Raw genomic sequence first — 16,385 nt, forward strand, 5'->3', positions numbered from 1 at the left:
TATTGTTTTTTCAAATTATTGTTTCAATCATTCTTCAAGCAGAAAGACCAAATATTCTCTGGTTTCAGCTTTTTAAACATTATGATTTGCTCCTTTTCTTTGTCATATGCAACAGTACATTAAAAATCTTTAGGATTTGGATTGTTGGTGAGAAACAAATAGTAAGCTGAAGACATCTCCGCAGGCTCAAAGAAAGTGTGAGTGTCATTTTTTATTTTTTACAGTGTATAAAACACTACATTTTATAAACTCAAAGGTTAATCATTTAATAGGGAAAATAATCAGCAGCTTAATCTGTGATGAAAATAATTCTTAATTGCAGCCTTGAACAAATATTATTAGGAGAAAATGTAACAAAGACACCTTTTTTGTGGCTATAATATTCACTGTATTTGTGTGAACTTGCACCTCAAGACTTTAGTGATGTCACTTAACAATGTTATGTAGATATTAAAAAACCTCCATAAACTGATCTCTCATACAACAGGTTTCACTCTGAAGAAGAAGAAGATTTCTACATGAACACCTCACAGATGAAAAGCAATAATAACAGCAATGTCACATCCGACGATGATAATAGTGATGCAACCTACCCCTATTTTGCTGAACCATATTTTATGTATGTGATAACATGCGTAATCATTAGTATCGGCCTTCCTTTGACTCTACTGGCCATCTATTCTCTTTATTCCCAGGTGAGTACTTTATGACTAAGATTTATTAATTTTAGGTCATGTGTCTGTCATACAGGCTGTCTGTAAAGAATCTTTATCCTGCTTGGGGGCTGGAAGGAAGTCTTGTAATGACCTATAATTTTAAGCTAATTGGACCTTAAACACATGCAGTTAACATGTGTAGTTTCATTCCAGCTTCTCTTAAGGTGAAGTTAACAGCACCATTAACTTGTAGAGAAGAAATTGTCATGAAAGATTTGTCAGGACAATTTGTACAGCATTATTTGAGCTCATTATTTTGGGATTTGATTTAAACAATCAAGAAATATATGTTCTATATATATGTATATGTTCTTGTTGTTGTTGAGTCTTGCAGCACTGATTGGCCAGTGTGCTATATTTGATGACACATTGGTCGATGCATGAATGTTTCTGACTGAAATTGCTGGGCAGAACAAAATGACATATTTATTATTACCTATAATTCCATCCACTTGTATTTTTGCACATTTTGTGCAAAGGTCCTAAATGAAAATTGAAAAAAAAATGTTTCCAGCTGCTTTTCTTTATTTCTACCATTGTTTTCTTGCAGGTGCAAAATAACAATGTTGCTCCAATCTACATCATCAACCTCCTCATCTCTGACATCATTCAGTTCTGTTGCGTGATCGTAAAAAAGGCAAAACCTGAGGATTTGAAGATCTATCGAATCTTCTATTATATTTACTGCTTTGGTGTGCTGGCCAGTATTGGCTTCATGGTCTGTATCGCCCTGGAAAGGTAGCTATCTGTTTATCCTGTATGTTTTTAGCTACTTCCATGTGAATGACCATTATTTTACCATATAAATCTGAAGCTCCTCAAAGTCAGGAATATTCTGTATCTGATGATAGACTGTGTATCTTGTGTTTCAGGTATTTGGGCATCGCATGGCCACTGTGGTACCGCGTCAGAAGAACCATCAAGATCTCTCTCGTGGTCTGTGTCGTGGTCTGGACCCTTCCTCTTGTTTATGTCCTTCCTTTCTATTTCCAGGTTGAAATTAAGGTCTTAAAAACCATTTCCGCTGGCTGTCTCCTCGTTCCTTTCCCACTGCTCATATTCTTCTTGGCTGGGACCCTAAAATCGCTGTCTGCTGCCATCTCGGTCTCCTCTGATGAAAAACGACGAATTGTGGGAATTTTGGTCCTGGTGGTGCTCATCTACACAGTGCTGTTTCTACCCACCATCATCTGGTACCTGGTAGAAGAAGCCAGAGATAATGATACCTTCAGCTACCTGACTTTCATGCTTCTTAGATTCAGTCCTCTTGCAGACTTGATTCTGTATTTTTTCATTAGGAAAGGGGCCATAGACAAGCTTTTGGCCTCTCTGTGTTGTTGCAGAATGGACAGTGATGATAACAGCAGATCATCAGTATGAAAGATAACAACATGTACACAGTCAGCTCCATGCAGGCAGAGAAAGAGGGAGAAAGAAAAGGGAGAAAACAGATGTTAACTGTAATGTGTCTGAATGTTAACTAAAATGCACTTAAACTAGCAAAAAAGAGATAAATAAAGTGTTTGCTGTATGACAACAAAAGACTTCGTGCCACATCATTAGTTGAAATGTTTGTGTCAGTTATGCTCAAAGAAAACGACTAAGACTGTTTGTTGTCAGCCAGTGGTGTGACCATCACAAGTAGATGAAAAGGAAACATTGTTTTGATTATGTTGTGAGAGAAGTGGTTAGTGGGAAATGTTTGTCCATGCAGGTTAACTTTTTCTGGTTCATTGTTAGGGCTTCAACAAATGTGCATTAAGTTGATGTCTATCATTAATTATCCTTTGAAGGGGACATATCATGCTTTTTGTGATTTTCTGTCATTTATATTCATAATTTAAGTCTGCCAAGGAGCAGCTTCCTGGAGCTGGCCAATCAGAACAGAGTGGGCTCATCGGGAGGGGGCCTTAAAGAGACAGGAGCTAAAACAGCCTGTTTCAGACAGAGGCTGAACTGAGGGGCTGCATAAAGGGGCAGTATTAGATAAATAAAGAGTTTTTTGAACTGTAAGTCATGCAAAAATATTCAAGTAGAGCTCCAGAATAAGACTATAGACCTGGAAATGTGCATGTTATGTCCCCTTTAATCAAAGAAGCAAAACAGATATTATTTGTTGATCAACTGAGCTGTTCAACACCATGATCACCCTGTTATTATAGCTGCCACTCCGTCTTATTTCTACAAGGAGATCATCATATCAAGTCTAAAGACTTTCTTCTTCTTTTGCCTCTCATACACATTATAATATGTTACTTTTTTCCTACTTATAACTGTGTATGTCTATTATTGTGTGTGGGGGGTATTTTTATGCATAAAAGTTAAACAACATATGATTTATTTCTTTTTATTTAATATAAGTTATATTTTAGGAGGTTTTGTGGTTGGCATGCTATGGCTTGGCAATACTGTTAACATCTTACATTATTATATGCAGTACTTTTATAAGAAATTGTAAATTTTCTGGAAATTCTATAAAATATGTTTCTAGTCAAAAATGAGAATGTTTCCTTTTTACTAATTATGTGAATTAAACCCTACAAATCAACAAAATATCTGCTGATTGTTTCTTGTGTATATCATCATATAGCACAACTCTACTGTTGTGTAATACCATGGAGGCATTTTGCTTCTTTTTTTCAAATTACCAACGTATGTTTATTCATGTTAAGTTCTTATACTTTTTTAGATAATAATTTGGGGCAGAAATTATATCATATTTTTCACTATAAGTTACAGTAGTGAGGCCTACTGTACATTTCCCCCTTCTATAACTTGTTGATTACCAACTGTTGCACTAATCAGCTGACACTGCAACAGCAGAGATCCAACAAAAACATATTTCCCAGAATCTCTTTAAATCTTTGACTTTCTGCAGGGTGACACTTTATAGAGAAAAACATGCATTTTCAGAAGATAACGTATGATTGCTAAGAGCTTAAGGTTACTACTTGATAAGTTGTATAGTGTACACAAAAGATGATAAATTACAGTAGTTGTAATGTATTTAATCATATGTGATTAAAGAACAGTTTAAAAAAAACAAGTACTGAGTCATTTCAACTCCATTCAGAGCACACATCTGTCATTTTACTCTCCCCAGCCCAAAATACCTGTTTGGTTAGTCCACAGATACCTTTGGAACTGAAATCTTGTATTTTAGAGTTTTCTCTCTGACTGTTTAGGCATTACTGTGACTGAATTTCTCTGCACACTTTATGTGCATTGCAATGGCAGAACTGAAAAAGTTTTGGCTAACCTGAAGGATAAAAACTCATTTAGAGCAACAAACAGTCCTGATTGTCTGCTCATATGAAAAAAACAATAACTAAAAAGCCACAAGCAGCCTGAATGAAACCTTCATATAACTGATTAGATGTATAGGTTAAATGACCATGGAGTGAGTTATCCTAAGTGATGTACAAATAAGGTACATGGAAAAGTTCAACCCTAAAAAGGCAGCTGTCTCATGCCATTGTTAAAGTGTATGCAGCAGCTGTTTCCTCCTGTCATGAGAGTTTTGGCTATAGACTTGTCTCTGCCCCCCAGTGGAATGTGCCGGTGGTGCACGAGGCCCTAGTGAGTGATCCCTATGAGCCTCTGGAGCGCTCCTCTCTGAAGGCGTTGTCATTCAAAACAGCTTTGCTGCTCGCGCTGACCTCAGCTATGAGAGTGAGCGAACTGTGCGCCCTGTCGGTTCACCCTAGCTGTTTCGTGGTGACCACAGCGGGGCTACTCTCAGACCGCCTGACGGATTTTTATAACTATCAGATTTATAGTTTCTAACCCTCTGATACTGCAGAGATCCAACAGGACACTCATACAAGTCAAGAGGTTATTTTGAAAGCCATGATCGTGTAAAAGGTCACAAGGCTGCTAAATGTCAGTTTTATTCCTTTTCAGTGTCTAATACAGATATCCAGCGTCCATTGTTGGCTTTCATCGTACTCTTCAAATATCAAACTAACAAGTGGCAGTTTTTGCTCTGAGCAAAATATTGTGAGGTTTATTTGAGTGATATTCCTGTCTGCTAACATCAGTGTTGAGATGAATATTAAAAGAAAAAACAAGAATTTAACTTAGATATGACAAGAATTAATTATCATCTATTATGCATGCTATTGTTATGCTAATATGTATCAAACCTGCTTTGACCCCCAAAGTGATGAAATGTATGGAAATAACTATGGTGAGCAACCTGCAGTCTGAGGAAGGCCCACAGTAAAAAAAAATAACACAAACTGGAAAATTGTTTGAACTCTCTTCCTGGTTCTGTAGTCCAAAACTACGGTGGCCCCTAAGGACAAAGCATATACAAGAGTGAAAGCACAAACAATAAGAAGAACACGCTCCATATCCTCCTAGCAGCCTGGAGCACTTCATGTGTAGCGATTAGCTTTGTAGCATTTTTCTTGTTTCATGTTTCATTTTCCTTTTTTATATGTATTTGTAGCATTTCTTGATTTGGAGCATGCTTTTTATTAATGTTTGTTTGCATTCACACTTGTATGTGCTTTGTCCTTAGGGGCCACCGTACAAAACCCTTTCTAATGAATCAGGAGTCAAACCAGTTATTGTTGTTAGTTTGGAGATGAGTAGATAAAGCCAGTGCAGCACTGCACTATCAGCAATGTGGCTTGGCAGCTTGCCAGTTATTTCATATGTAAGAGATTATACAGATGGTTTTATGTTTGGCCACTAGATGGTAGCATGAAACATGAAATGACACAGTGGTTGCATGAGTCAGTGCTGAAACATCAATGTTGAGGTGCAGATGAAATGAAGATCACACTCAATGTCAGGAGTTCATCAATTTAAATATGACAAAAGTTACAATTAGGTAATTACCAAACACATTTAATGCCACTTAAAACTTAAGAAACTACAAAATAATCTTAAACTGGACTGATATACTGTATATGCTTGGGAGTATATTATTGGCAGAAAGAATATTCCTGTTGATGTCAGTTGTTTTCTGCCTTATTCTCTTTGTTTATTATTACCAGACTGTGACTCGAATGTAATGCTAATAAATGAGAAGCACAAGTTTGGTCATAACATTTATATTGAAGAAGTTATGTGTTAATGTTTTTAGAAATGGAGATGTGTCAGCCTGCAGTTGTTTCTTCCAACCAACACTTTACAATACATTACACAAAATTTAACTAAGTTACTAGGGGTGTGCCCAAATACAAATATCTTATTCAGCAAAGCACAAATAGTTTTTTTTTGTTGTTTTTTTTTTTGTTTTTTTTGCGAATATTTGTTTCATACAAATATTTTAAATATTATTTGTTTTCGGGGAAAAAAAAAACAAAAAAACCCAACATGTCAAATACCAGCGTGCAGGTCGGTTACATCACTATCTCAGTCTCTATCCTCTGCTCTGCTGTCACGTCTGTCAGCAGGTCTCAACGAGGGGAGTCACATCCACCTGCTACGTGAAGCACATTTTCTTATATGGACATCACTCCTGGAGTTGGAGGTGTTCCCCAGAGATAAAGTTGAGCTGCTGACACACACAAAGTGCTCCCAAGGGACTCAACAAATACAGACGAAAATGCAAATACTGAGCCCTCTACACATCCCTAGTGGGTACCCATCTACCCTGTCTATGAGCATTCATTGGTTTCGAGCCTTTCGATTATCATTAATCTATATTTAGTCAGAGCAGACCATACTCATGCTCTTAGATTCTTCCTCGTAGCAAACATTTTAGTAACTTTGCATAATTTTGAGTCTGCATATTTTTGGAGCATCCTAATACGATGTCTTTGCAGTGGACTTTGACTAGCTGCCTATCGTGATTACTACAACTAAGGAGGACAGTTTACTAGTTTCTCAATAAGCAAACTCATCAGTCAAATGTATCAGCACGTTCATCAGTACATGACTGCATCACTGTCAGTGTATTAACTACGCTCATCAGCAGTGAATGCATCATTCTTCATATGGTCTGACACTGTCAGCTCACTCTGTCTCAGCAATAGCTATGTTAAGTATTGTGCTTCAAGAGCTGTACATTCAGTCAGATCAAAGCTTTCTCATATTAGCATTGCTCATAGGGTAATAGCTCAGCAGATGTATTTGTACAGAGTTGGGAGTATGATTATTCCGTAGCTGGAGTCTCTAATATGCTTTTATCAAGGGAGCTATGTACTGCTAACTGTGTTTCTCTTCCACATTATGGGGAGCTATACTTCTACAAGCTGTTTTGTCAGTGACAATGGTGTCTGGGTTTAGTCTTTCAGCTAATATCTGTTTATTAGATTCATTCATACGTGTTAACACCTCATTTTGTCGACCTTAATGAGTCTAAGGTGGGTGTTTTGTCAACTCTTATTCATTCAATCCTGAAATTTAAGTGTTATTTCTGTCTTACCTTTAATTTCATATTTTACAGTCTAAGCAATTTAAACAAAAGTACTCTTCATATATTAAACTATGACTCAGTATTGTTTGTTTTCCAGGTCAGTGCTGACCTAGTCAATACAGGGGGTGTTTGTCTCTGTTGATTTTAATCTCTTTAGCTCAAAAGAATTTATTTTCCATGTCATGTCCAATCTTATGTTTCATGTCTGTTCATGTTTGTTTGTTTGTTTTTTTTTACGAATATTTGTTTCATAAAAATATTTTAAAACTATTTGTTTTCGGGAGGAGAAAAAACATTTCAAATATCAGCGTGCAGGTCGGTTACATCACTAGTGCCATCGTCCCATTTTTGCTTCCCCAAAGTTATAAATGGAACCACGTTCCAGCTAGTTGTACTAATGTACTTTACATATTCATATCTGTCTACTTTTTCCTCTCTTCCGTAGTATCAGGAACCTATTGCATGTTATCACTCACCATATTTACTGTAGACTGTTTGGATGCGGAGGACAAAACATCAAACTTGGTGTAGGGAACTCATCCAGGTGTGGTCTTGCAACTTTCAAGGTAAATTTTGTGACATTATTTTTCACTTAAGTAGGAAGGGAGTGTAAAAATGACATTAGAACTGCAAACAGTCATGATAATGAGTATGCAAACTGTGACAAGCAGACAGCTTTAGACTGTAGGTGTACAGAATACTGTGGTTAAACCAACTGTGTTTTATTTTATTTGCATTTTTTTCACCTAAGAGTAATTTTGATGTGGTTGTGGTTTCATCTTCTCTTTGAGAGTTTGAATTTTGTCATTAAAGTAACTCAGAAAATTTTGAACATTTCAAATGAAAATATTATAAAACTCAGCTTTGCATTGTTGGGCCTAAAACCATGAGGTCACACAGAGAAGGCCTACATGTAACCTGTGAGGCCTGACCACGAGGTGCTTTGTTCCTTTGTTTCCCCCGAGACAAAGGTATAGCGCCAAAATGCTGCTTACAGACAATGGGAGTCCATTGCAAACTCCATTTCCAAGGATGCTTTGCGATTTTCACACCTCAGCAGGGAACAGTCAACATACAGTCTCATTGGCGGAGACGCTCCTGCACAGCGGCGCATCCTAATGACGCAGCCATGACATCACCACCCCTTTAAAAACTGAACGTGCCCTGAAGCACACGCCTTTCCCATGTCACTGAGCTAAGAGCAACTTTTGTTCCCCTGTGAGTCAGCGTGACTAAAGGGGGTACTCCACACACGTGTTTTCCCCTCATCGAAGACTCCCCTCGCCGGACTAGACGAGACTTCGCCCGTGTTCACCCGAACACATTCCTGGATCCGAGAGAGACCGCTGCTGCAACCAGCGTCCTCAAATTCCCTCGAGAATGAAGAAACACTTCTTCACCGAGGCGACTCTGCTGTTCTCTCCGCCACGCCGCCGTGCGAGAACGGCCACCGTCTGCATCCGAGCCCAGGACAAAGCCGGACATAAAGACGGACTACACACAAACCCTGCTCGCTTTCTGAAGCGACCAAGTAAGAGGCATAAGTCTGGGCAGAGGCAGTGTTAGTTGTGTGTTCCTATCAGCATCAGTTGCTGTTGTTTAGCATTTAGCTTTTAGCTTTATTGCTATTGTTTGTTGGGTTGTTGACGGACCGCCGAGTCCATTTTTCTCTGTTTACTCTCAGGAGTATTTTAAGTTTGCTGCCTGTTTAGTTGTGTTCACCACGCTAGACTGTTTTGTGTTTGTCCCGCTTGGGACTACTGTTGTGTTTGTGCCATTGTGGGGGAGAAAGTAAGTTGCTTTGTCGGTCAGAAACCAGACAACGTGCGTTACAGACTGCCGTCCGTACACACGCTGTCTGTGGACAAAGGAGCCGCTTCTTTTCCTCTCACAATCGCTTTCTCTCCTTCTTCCATCTCTTCTGACTAACACATACACGCGCGCACACACACACATACATGCACCGACATCTTTTTGCACATCTGATGGTCAGATAACGTCGGACAAAACTTTGCTTTGTCTTTCCTTATCCGCCATCAGACACGTGTGTTTTTCACAGAATTGGGTGAGTGCAAGACGACGTCCACCAGACGGCGCCATCTTGCTTCTGTCTAACCAAGACACCGCCATACTTCTGCCATCCGGTTCTCGCGCAACGTGACTTCCTCCCATAGTCACGTCCGCGTTGCAGACCGACGACATCATCACGTCAGGCCCCGTCGCCATCTTGTCGCACACACACACGCACACACGCATTCCCCTGCATGTGTCCAACCCTGTACATAGCTGTTTGTGTTTGTTTGGTAGGATTAGATTTTAGGATAGTTGTTTATTGCATGAAGCATTTGTTAACTTTGTTAATTTTGCTAAATTTAATAAACACTGTTATATCTTTAAAGAGAAGTTCTTCTGTCATTATTGTGTAACATATTGTGAAAAGTGGCTGATTGAAGGAGTCAGAGCTCGAATTCAACCCTTCTTTGTTCACCCTTGAATGTTGATATCTCTCAGATATTAACATTCTAAGTGAACTCCTTTTATGAGACTACCTTGTTTGGTTATTGGTCCCGGTTTCCAGGTGGTGTCCCGTATTTGTTAATTCATATTAATAATTCTATTAATTGTCATAATTAGTTAATTATCCTTGATGATTGATAATTATTGCAAATAATCAACTGTGTTCCTCACAGATCCAACAGTTGGTGACCGAATTATTGATTAAGGTTAACAATATCTTATTTTCATAATTCATAATTATCTATGATGATTATGAATTATTGCTAATAACCAAACGCACTACTGCCCGTCCATATATATATATATATATACATATATATATATATATATATATATAGTGTGTGTTCTTGTTGTTGAGTCTTGTAACTTTGATTGTTCAGTGTGTCATATTTGACGACACATTGGTCGATGCATGAATGTTTCTGATTGCAATTGCTGAGCAGAGCAAAATTACATATTTGTCATTACTTATAATTCCATCCACTTGTATTTTTGCACATTTTGTGCAAAGGTCCGAAATGACAACTGAAAAAAAAAAATGTTTCCAGCTGCTTTTTTTATTTCTACCATTGTTTTCTTGCAGGTGCAAAATAACAATGTTGCTCCAATCTACATCATCAACCTCCTCATCTCTGACATCATTCAGGTCTGCTACATGATCGTTAAAGTGACAGAACCTGTGAATTTGAAGATCTATCAAATCTTCTTTAATATTTACTGCCTTGGGTTGATGACCTGTGTTGGCTTCATGGTCTGTATCGCCCTGGAAAGGTAGCTTTGAGATTTGAGCACCATTGAGATTTGATGCTTCGCCATGACAGAGGAAGTTGCTATAATTTTATTGTAAATGCTCCAGTCTGCACCAAACTTTACATGTTTGATAAGAGTCCCGGCCTGAACACGTCTACATGACAATATTCCATCAGTGATGCAAACTGGCTGAATAGCGCCCCCTACGAAATTTCAGCAAAGCAGCCCCAGCAGCAGGCAAAACAGTGGACAAAGGAAGTGATGTTTATCTCCTTCTTGCACTGTTTGAAAACAGCCCGGGTCTGAAAACATCTACATGCCCGTGACAGAAGACCTTCGATTGCATCATGGCCTGATGTGCATGGAGGCGTGAGGGCCCGTTCAACACTGCTTGCAGCTTTAATTTATTATTGACCTCATTGGAAAGAATTATTCTCTGTATTACCCAAATATGTTCTTTGGAGCCACGTTTCATATAGACGGTTACAAACTTTCTTAGAAAAACCTGTTTTCTTTTTCTTTTTCAAGGAATTTGAACATTATATTAGAAATACTGAATAATGTAGTAACCAGACACAAAATTGTCTATAAGTATTTGAAGTAAGCAAAAAAAGGGGATGAGGTTAGATGTGCAATAAGTTTCCTGAAACTGCTGTACAGGGGCTGTTCAGAGGCAGATAACAATCTGTGGTCGCTGATACATTTAACACATCATAGTGGTGGAACAGCAGCACGTAACCAGGAAGCTTTGAAGTATTTTACTATTTAGCATAAATACAATTTTAACATGAACATGTTTATATTTTCCTGTTAGTCCTGCTGTATTTCCCTACTTTAATTATCATTATTATTTGTAGTAGTAGTAGTAATGATAGTAGTAGTAGTACTCCTGCAGCTTTTCATTCTGTGTTCACAGTACTTTTATTTTAGTTGAGTTTTTCATGATCAGGTTTTGCGTTCCTCTCCATGCCTCCATGTTTTCTCCAGTTCCATTTTGTGCATTGTCGGCATGTTTGTGTGTAACTTTGGGAAACATTGACACCCTGTATGACTACGTGTTTGAAGAGTTTGTCTTTCTATAAAATGATTTTCCAACATTCTTACACGTGATTACGTGGACTGTGATCTCGATACGTTTTCCACTGATCTTACTGGCTATCTACACACTGTATTCACTGGTACGTAAAGAATTATCAAGTTTTCCTGTATGTAGAGATACAATAGCCCTAAGTGGCATTTAACTAATTTAACTAATACATTTATAACAAATCAAATGATACATCTGAAACTGAAAAAAATGACGCTGCTGACATTAACATTCAATAATAAGCTGTTTATTCTGACTGAATTAACATCATTACATTAAGTCTTTAATCTTCCTAATTTAGTGTCCGCAGGTCAAATTTGACCCGTGTTTGAAATCATTAACAAGCCCTGAAAAAAACACTAATCATCATCCAGTAAAATGTTGTATCTGCTGAGTGACTTATTATTCATCAATAACCATGATATATATATACTTACTTTGATATTTTATGTACCTTAGACCACCTTTAACTTAACAATATACAAATCATTTTTAGTCTAAAATAGGCACAATTTATCTATTTTATTGCTTATGATGAACAGAACAGGAAAATAAGACCATGAGATGATCTCATAAACAAAATAATTCCCAAAATAACTTGTTTATATTTTCTTACATGTTAAAAATGTGCATGCTGTGCCAGGTGTGCGGTGAGATGTGAGAAATAAAGCATGAGATATATACTGCTATACAGCTGGGGAACAGGAGATGTGTATCTGTGTGTGTGAGTGTGTGTGTGTGTGTGTGTGTGCCTGTGTGTGTGTGTCTGTCAAAGGCTACTTTTGGGGACAAATTTCAGATTAATTTTATTTTGAAGTCTGATTAACCAAACTCTGAATGGCACAAAATACTAACGACTCATTCATTACTCATCAGCTACTCTGCAGCTCTCCTCGACTTTACGGAGCTTTATAGAGAGTTTCAGCTCATTGTTTATCTGTCACCCTCTTGGTTCACTCTCTGCGCTCTTATAGCTTCATTTTCAGCCACAGCAGGCAGCTGTTATCAGAGAAAAAGCCCTAAAAACCCACTGTGCACTACCTGCTCAGCACCAACAGACAGTTGCTGTAGACTAGCTGGTGAACATAGTGGAGCATTTAGCAGCTAAAGAGCCAGATATTTCCCTCAGGAGTTGGTAGAGAACAAAAACAGAGCTAAAAGAGAGTGAATATTGGACTTACATTCACCAGGTGAATGAGAATAACCTTTGTCCTAATATTCATGTCTTTTTAATTACTCCTGCATGCTCTATAGCAAGAATGCCAATAAAACAATCTTGAAATAGTACAACTTCTCTCTTCTTTAGAAGTCTAAGTAGAGGAACCTCCTGTGTCTCATACTCACCACTCAATCAGGTTGAGATCCTGCAGCTTTCAAAAGTAAATTTTGTGCGTGTCCTTTGTACTTTTTTTGTTTTATTGTCATACAGTGTAGAAGCAATAATGGTGTCACTCTATATATAATGTAGCACCTAAGAACTGTGAATTTAGTGATGCAAAACAAGAAAACAGAGATGCAAACAGTGACAGTTTACTGCTGTCCAACCAGTAAGTTTCTCCCTCTCTTCCCTTCTATACAAATTTGACATGTGAGAAAAACAAGTATTTGTGTGTCATAAAATATACAGTAAAATATACAGTATTTTGAACAATAAAACTGTGGGAAAGTAAGACGAGTAGAAATAGAGAAGAAGTGATGAAAGCTGAGTTTTGTAATATTTTCATTGGAAATGTTGAAATTTTTCTGAGTTACTTTCACAACAAAGTTCCAACTCTCAGAGGAAGATAAAACCATAACCCTGTATGTGACATCTTTGAGGATGTTACATATCCTGTGTGGTTTTGGCCAATCGGCCACATTCAAGGTGAACTCCTTTTATGAGACTACCTTGTTTGGTTATTGGTCCCGGTTTCCGGGTGGTGCCCCGTATTTGTTAATTCATATTAATAATTCTATTAATTGCCATAATTAGTTAATTATCCTTGATAATTGATAATTATTGCAAATAATCAACTGTGTTCCTCACAGATCCAACAGTTGGTGCCCGAATTATTGATTAAAGTTAACAATATCTTATTTTCATAATTCACAATTATCTATGATAATTGTGAATTATTGCTAATAACCAAACGCACTACTGCCCGTCCATACATATATATATGTACATTACATATTTATCATTACTTATATATAGCTAAAAACATACTCCTGCTGCTTTTCATTATATGTTCACAGTACTTTTATTTGTGAGCTGAGTTTTCATGATCAGGTTTTGCGTTCCTCTCTATGCCTCCATGTTTTCTCCAGTTCCATTTTGTGCATTGTCGGCATGTTTGTGTGAAACTTTGGGGAACATTGTAATAGTGGAAATAATGGTTTTGGTAGGAACAGAGATTAGTAGATGCTAACAAACCTGCTGCCATTTGTTATTACAAACAACAGGTTGCACTGTGAAGAACGGCACCGTTCTACAGCGACTACATCTTTGACTACAATGACACCCTGTATGACTACGTGTTTGAAGAGTTTGTCTTTCTATAAAATGATTTTCAAACATTCTTACACGTGATTACATGGACTGTGATCTTGATAGGTTTTCCACTGACCTTACTGGCTATCTACGCACTGTATTCACTGGTACATAAAGAATTATCAAGTTTTCCTGTATGTAGAGATACAATAACAAATCAAATGATACATCTGAAGCTGAAAAAATGACACTCCTGACATTAACATTCAATAATAAGCTGTTTATTCTGACTGAATTACCATCATTACATTAAGTCTTTAACCTTCCTAATTTAGTTTTAGGTCAAATTTGACCCGTGTTTGAATTCATTAACAAGCCCTGAAAAAAACACTAATCATCATCCAGTAAAATGTTGTATCTGCTAAGTGACTTATTACTCATCAATAACCATAATATATATATACTAACTTTGATATTTTATGTACCTTAGACCACCTTTAACTTACAATGTACAAATCATTTTTAGTTTAAAATAGGCACAATTTATCTATTTTATTGCTTATGATGAACAGAACAGGAAAATAAGACCATGAGATGATCTGATAAACAAAATAATTCCCAAAATAACTTGTTTATATTTTCTTACATGTTAAAAATGTGCATGCTGTGCCAGGTGTGCAGTGAGATGTGAGAAATAAAGCATGAGATATATACTGCTATACAGCTGGAGAACAGGAGATGGGTATCTGTGTGTGTGTGTGTGTGTGTGTGTGTGTCTGTCAAAGGCAACTTTTGGGGACAAATTGCAGATTAATTTTATTTTGAAGTCTGATTAACCAAACTCTGAATGGCACAAAATACTAACGACTCCTTCATTACTCATCAGCTACTCTGCAGCTCTCCTCAGCTTTACAGAGCTTTATAGAGAGTTTCAGCTCATTGTTTATCTGTCACTCTCTTGGTTCACTCTCTGCACTCTTATAGCTTCATTTTCAGCCACAGCAGGCAGCTGTTTTCAGAGAAAAAGCTCTAAAAACCCACTGTACACTACCTGCTCAGCACCAACAGACAGTTCGCTGTAGACTAGCTGGTGAACATAATGGAGCATTTAGCAGTCAAAGATCCAGATATTTCCCTCAGGAGTTGGTAGAGAACAAAAACAGAGCTAAAAGAGAGTGAATATTGGACTTACATTCACCAGGTGAATGAGAATAACCTTTGTCCTAATATTCATGTCTTTTTTAATGCTCCTGCATGCTTTATAGCAAGAATGCCAATAAAACAATCTTGAAATAGTACAACTTCTCTATTCTTTAGAAGTCTAAGTAGATGAACCTCCTGTGTCTCATACTCACCACTCAATCAGGTTGAGATCCTGCAGCTTTCAAAAGTAAATTTTGTGTGTTTCCTTTGTACTTTTTTTGTTTTACTGTCATACAGTGTAGAAGCAATAATGGTGTCACTCTATATATAATGTAGCACATAAAAACTGTGAATTTAGTGATGCAAAACAAGGAAAAAAGAGATGCAAACAGTCATGAAAATGAACATGCAAACAGTAACAGTTTACTGCTGTCCAACCAGTAAGTTTCTCCCTCTCTTCCCTTCTATACAAATTTCACATGTCATGTCATTTTACTCTCCCCAGCCCAAAATACCTGTTTGGTTAGTCCACAGATACCTTTGTAACTGAAATATTGTATTTTAAGGTTTTCTCTCTGACTTTTTAGGCATTACTGTGACTGAATTTCATCAACTCTGCACACTTTATGTGCATAGCAATGACAGAACTGAAAAGCTTTTGGCTAACCTGAAGAATAAAAACTCATTTACAGCAACAAACAGTCCTGATTGTCTGCTCATACGAAAAAAAAAAATCTAAAAAGCCACAAGCAGAACAGACTAATATGAGCTACATGACATATTTCCATCCAGCCTGAATGATACCTTCATATAACTGATTAGATGTATAGGTTAAAAGGTTATGGAGTGAGTTGTCCTATGACCAGCTTCTGTAATATTACACTGTATAAAATATTGCTCTGTAGGCCCAAGTGGATGAGATAAGACTTGTATCTGTACCAGTTTTGTTTGAGTTTCTCTTGTAGTTTACGTTCAGATTTGCATTTATTCATGTGGGAGACACTTTTATCCAAAGTGAGATACAAATGAGGTACATAGAAAAGTTCACCCCTACATGCTTTTCACAGTCTGTACAGTGAAAAACAGGAAATTGCTGCAGTAACTGAGTGTCATCTTAACAAGATCTGCAAAACTTTGAGGGTGTTAACCAACAGCTTTTACAGATATGGACATGATGAAACCAAATATCAACTTCAAGGTGGGTCATATCTTACAAGCACAAGTTGTTATCTGTTCAGAGTGAGATTTAGATTCACAGGCAGCTAATGTGCATCATTAAGAGAAAAATAAGGTAACAGCAATGTCCCGACATGTCAGTGACATGAGTCC

The 16,385-nt window shown here is 37.4% G+C and overlaps 1 protein-coding gene across 1 annotated transcript; it reads left to right on the forward strand.

Moving 5' to 3' along the window:
• Positions 1 to 285: 285 nt before the first annotated feature.
• LOC122997273 (G-protein coupled receptor 4-like) lies at positions 286 to 2,572 on the forward strand. The gene is made up of 3 exons (XM_044373315.1): positions 286 to 695; positions 1,267 to 1,454; positions 1,589 to 2,572. Exons 1-3 carry the CDS (start codon positions 519 to 521, stop codon positions 2,094 to 2,096), a joined length of 873 nt encoding a protein of 290 aa, XP_044229250.1. The 5' UTR covers positions 286 to 518; the 3' UTR covers positions 2,097 to 2,572.
• The last annotated feature ends 13,813 nt before the right edge of the window (positions 2,573 to 16,385 follow it).

Source organism: Thunnus albacares, chromosome 14 (assembly GCF_914725855.1).
Source record: "Thunnus albacares chromosome 14, fThuAlb1.1, whole genome shotgun sequence".
Lineage (NCBI taxonomy): Eukaryota > Metazoa > Chordata > Actinopteri > Scombriformes > Scombridae > Thunnus > Thunnus albacares.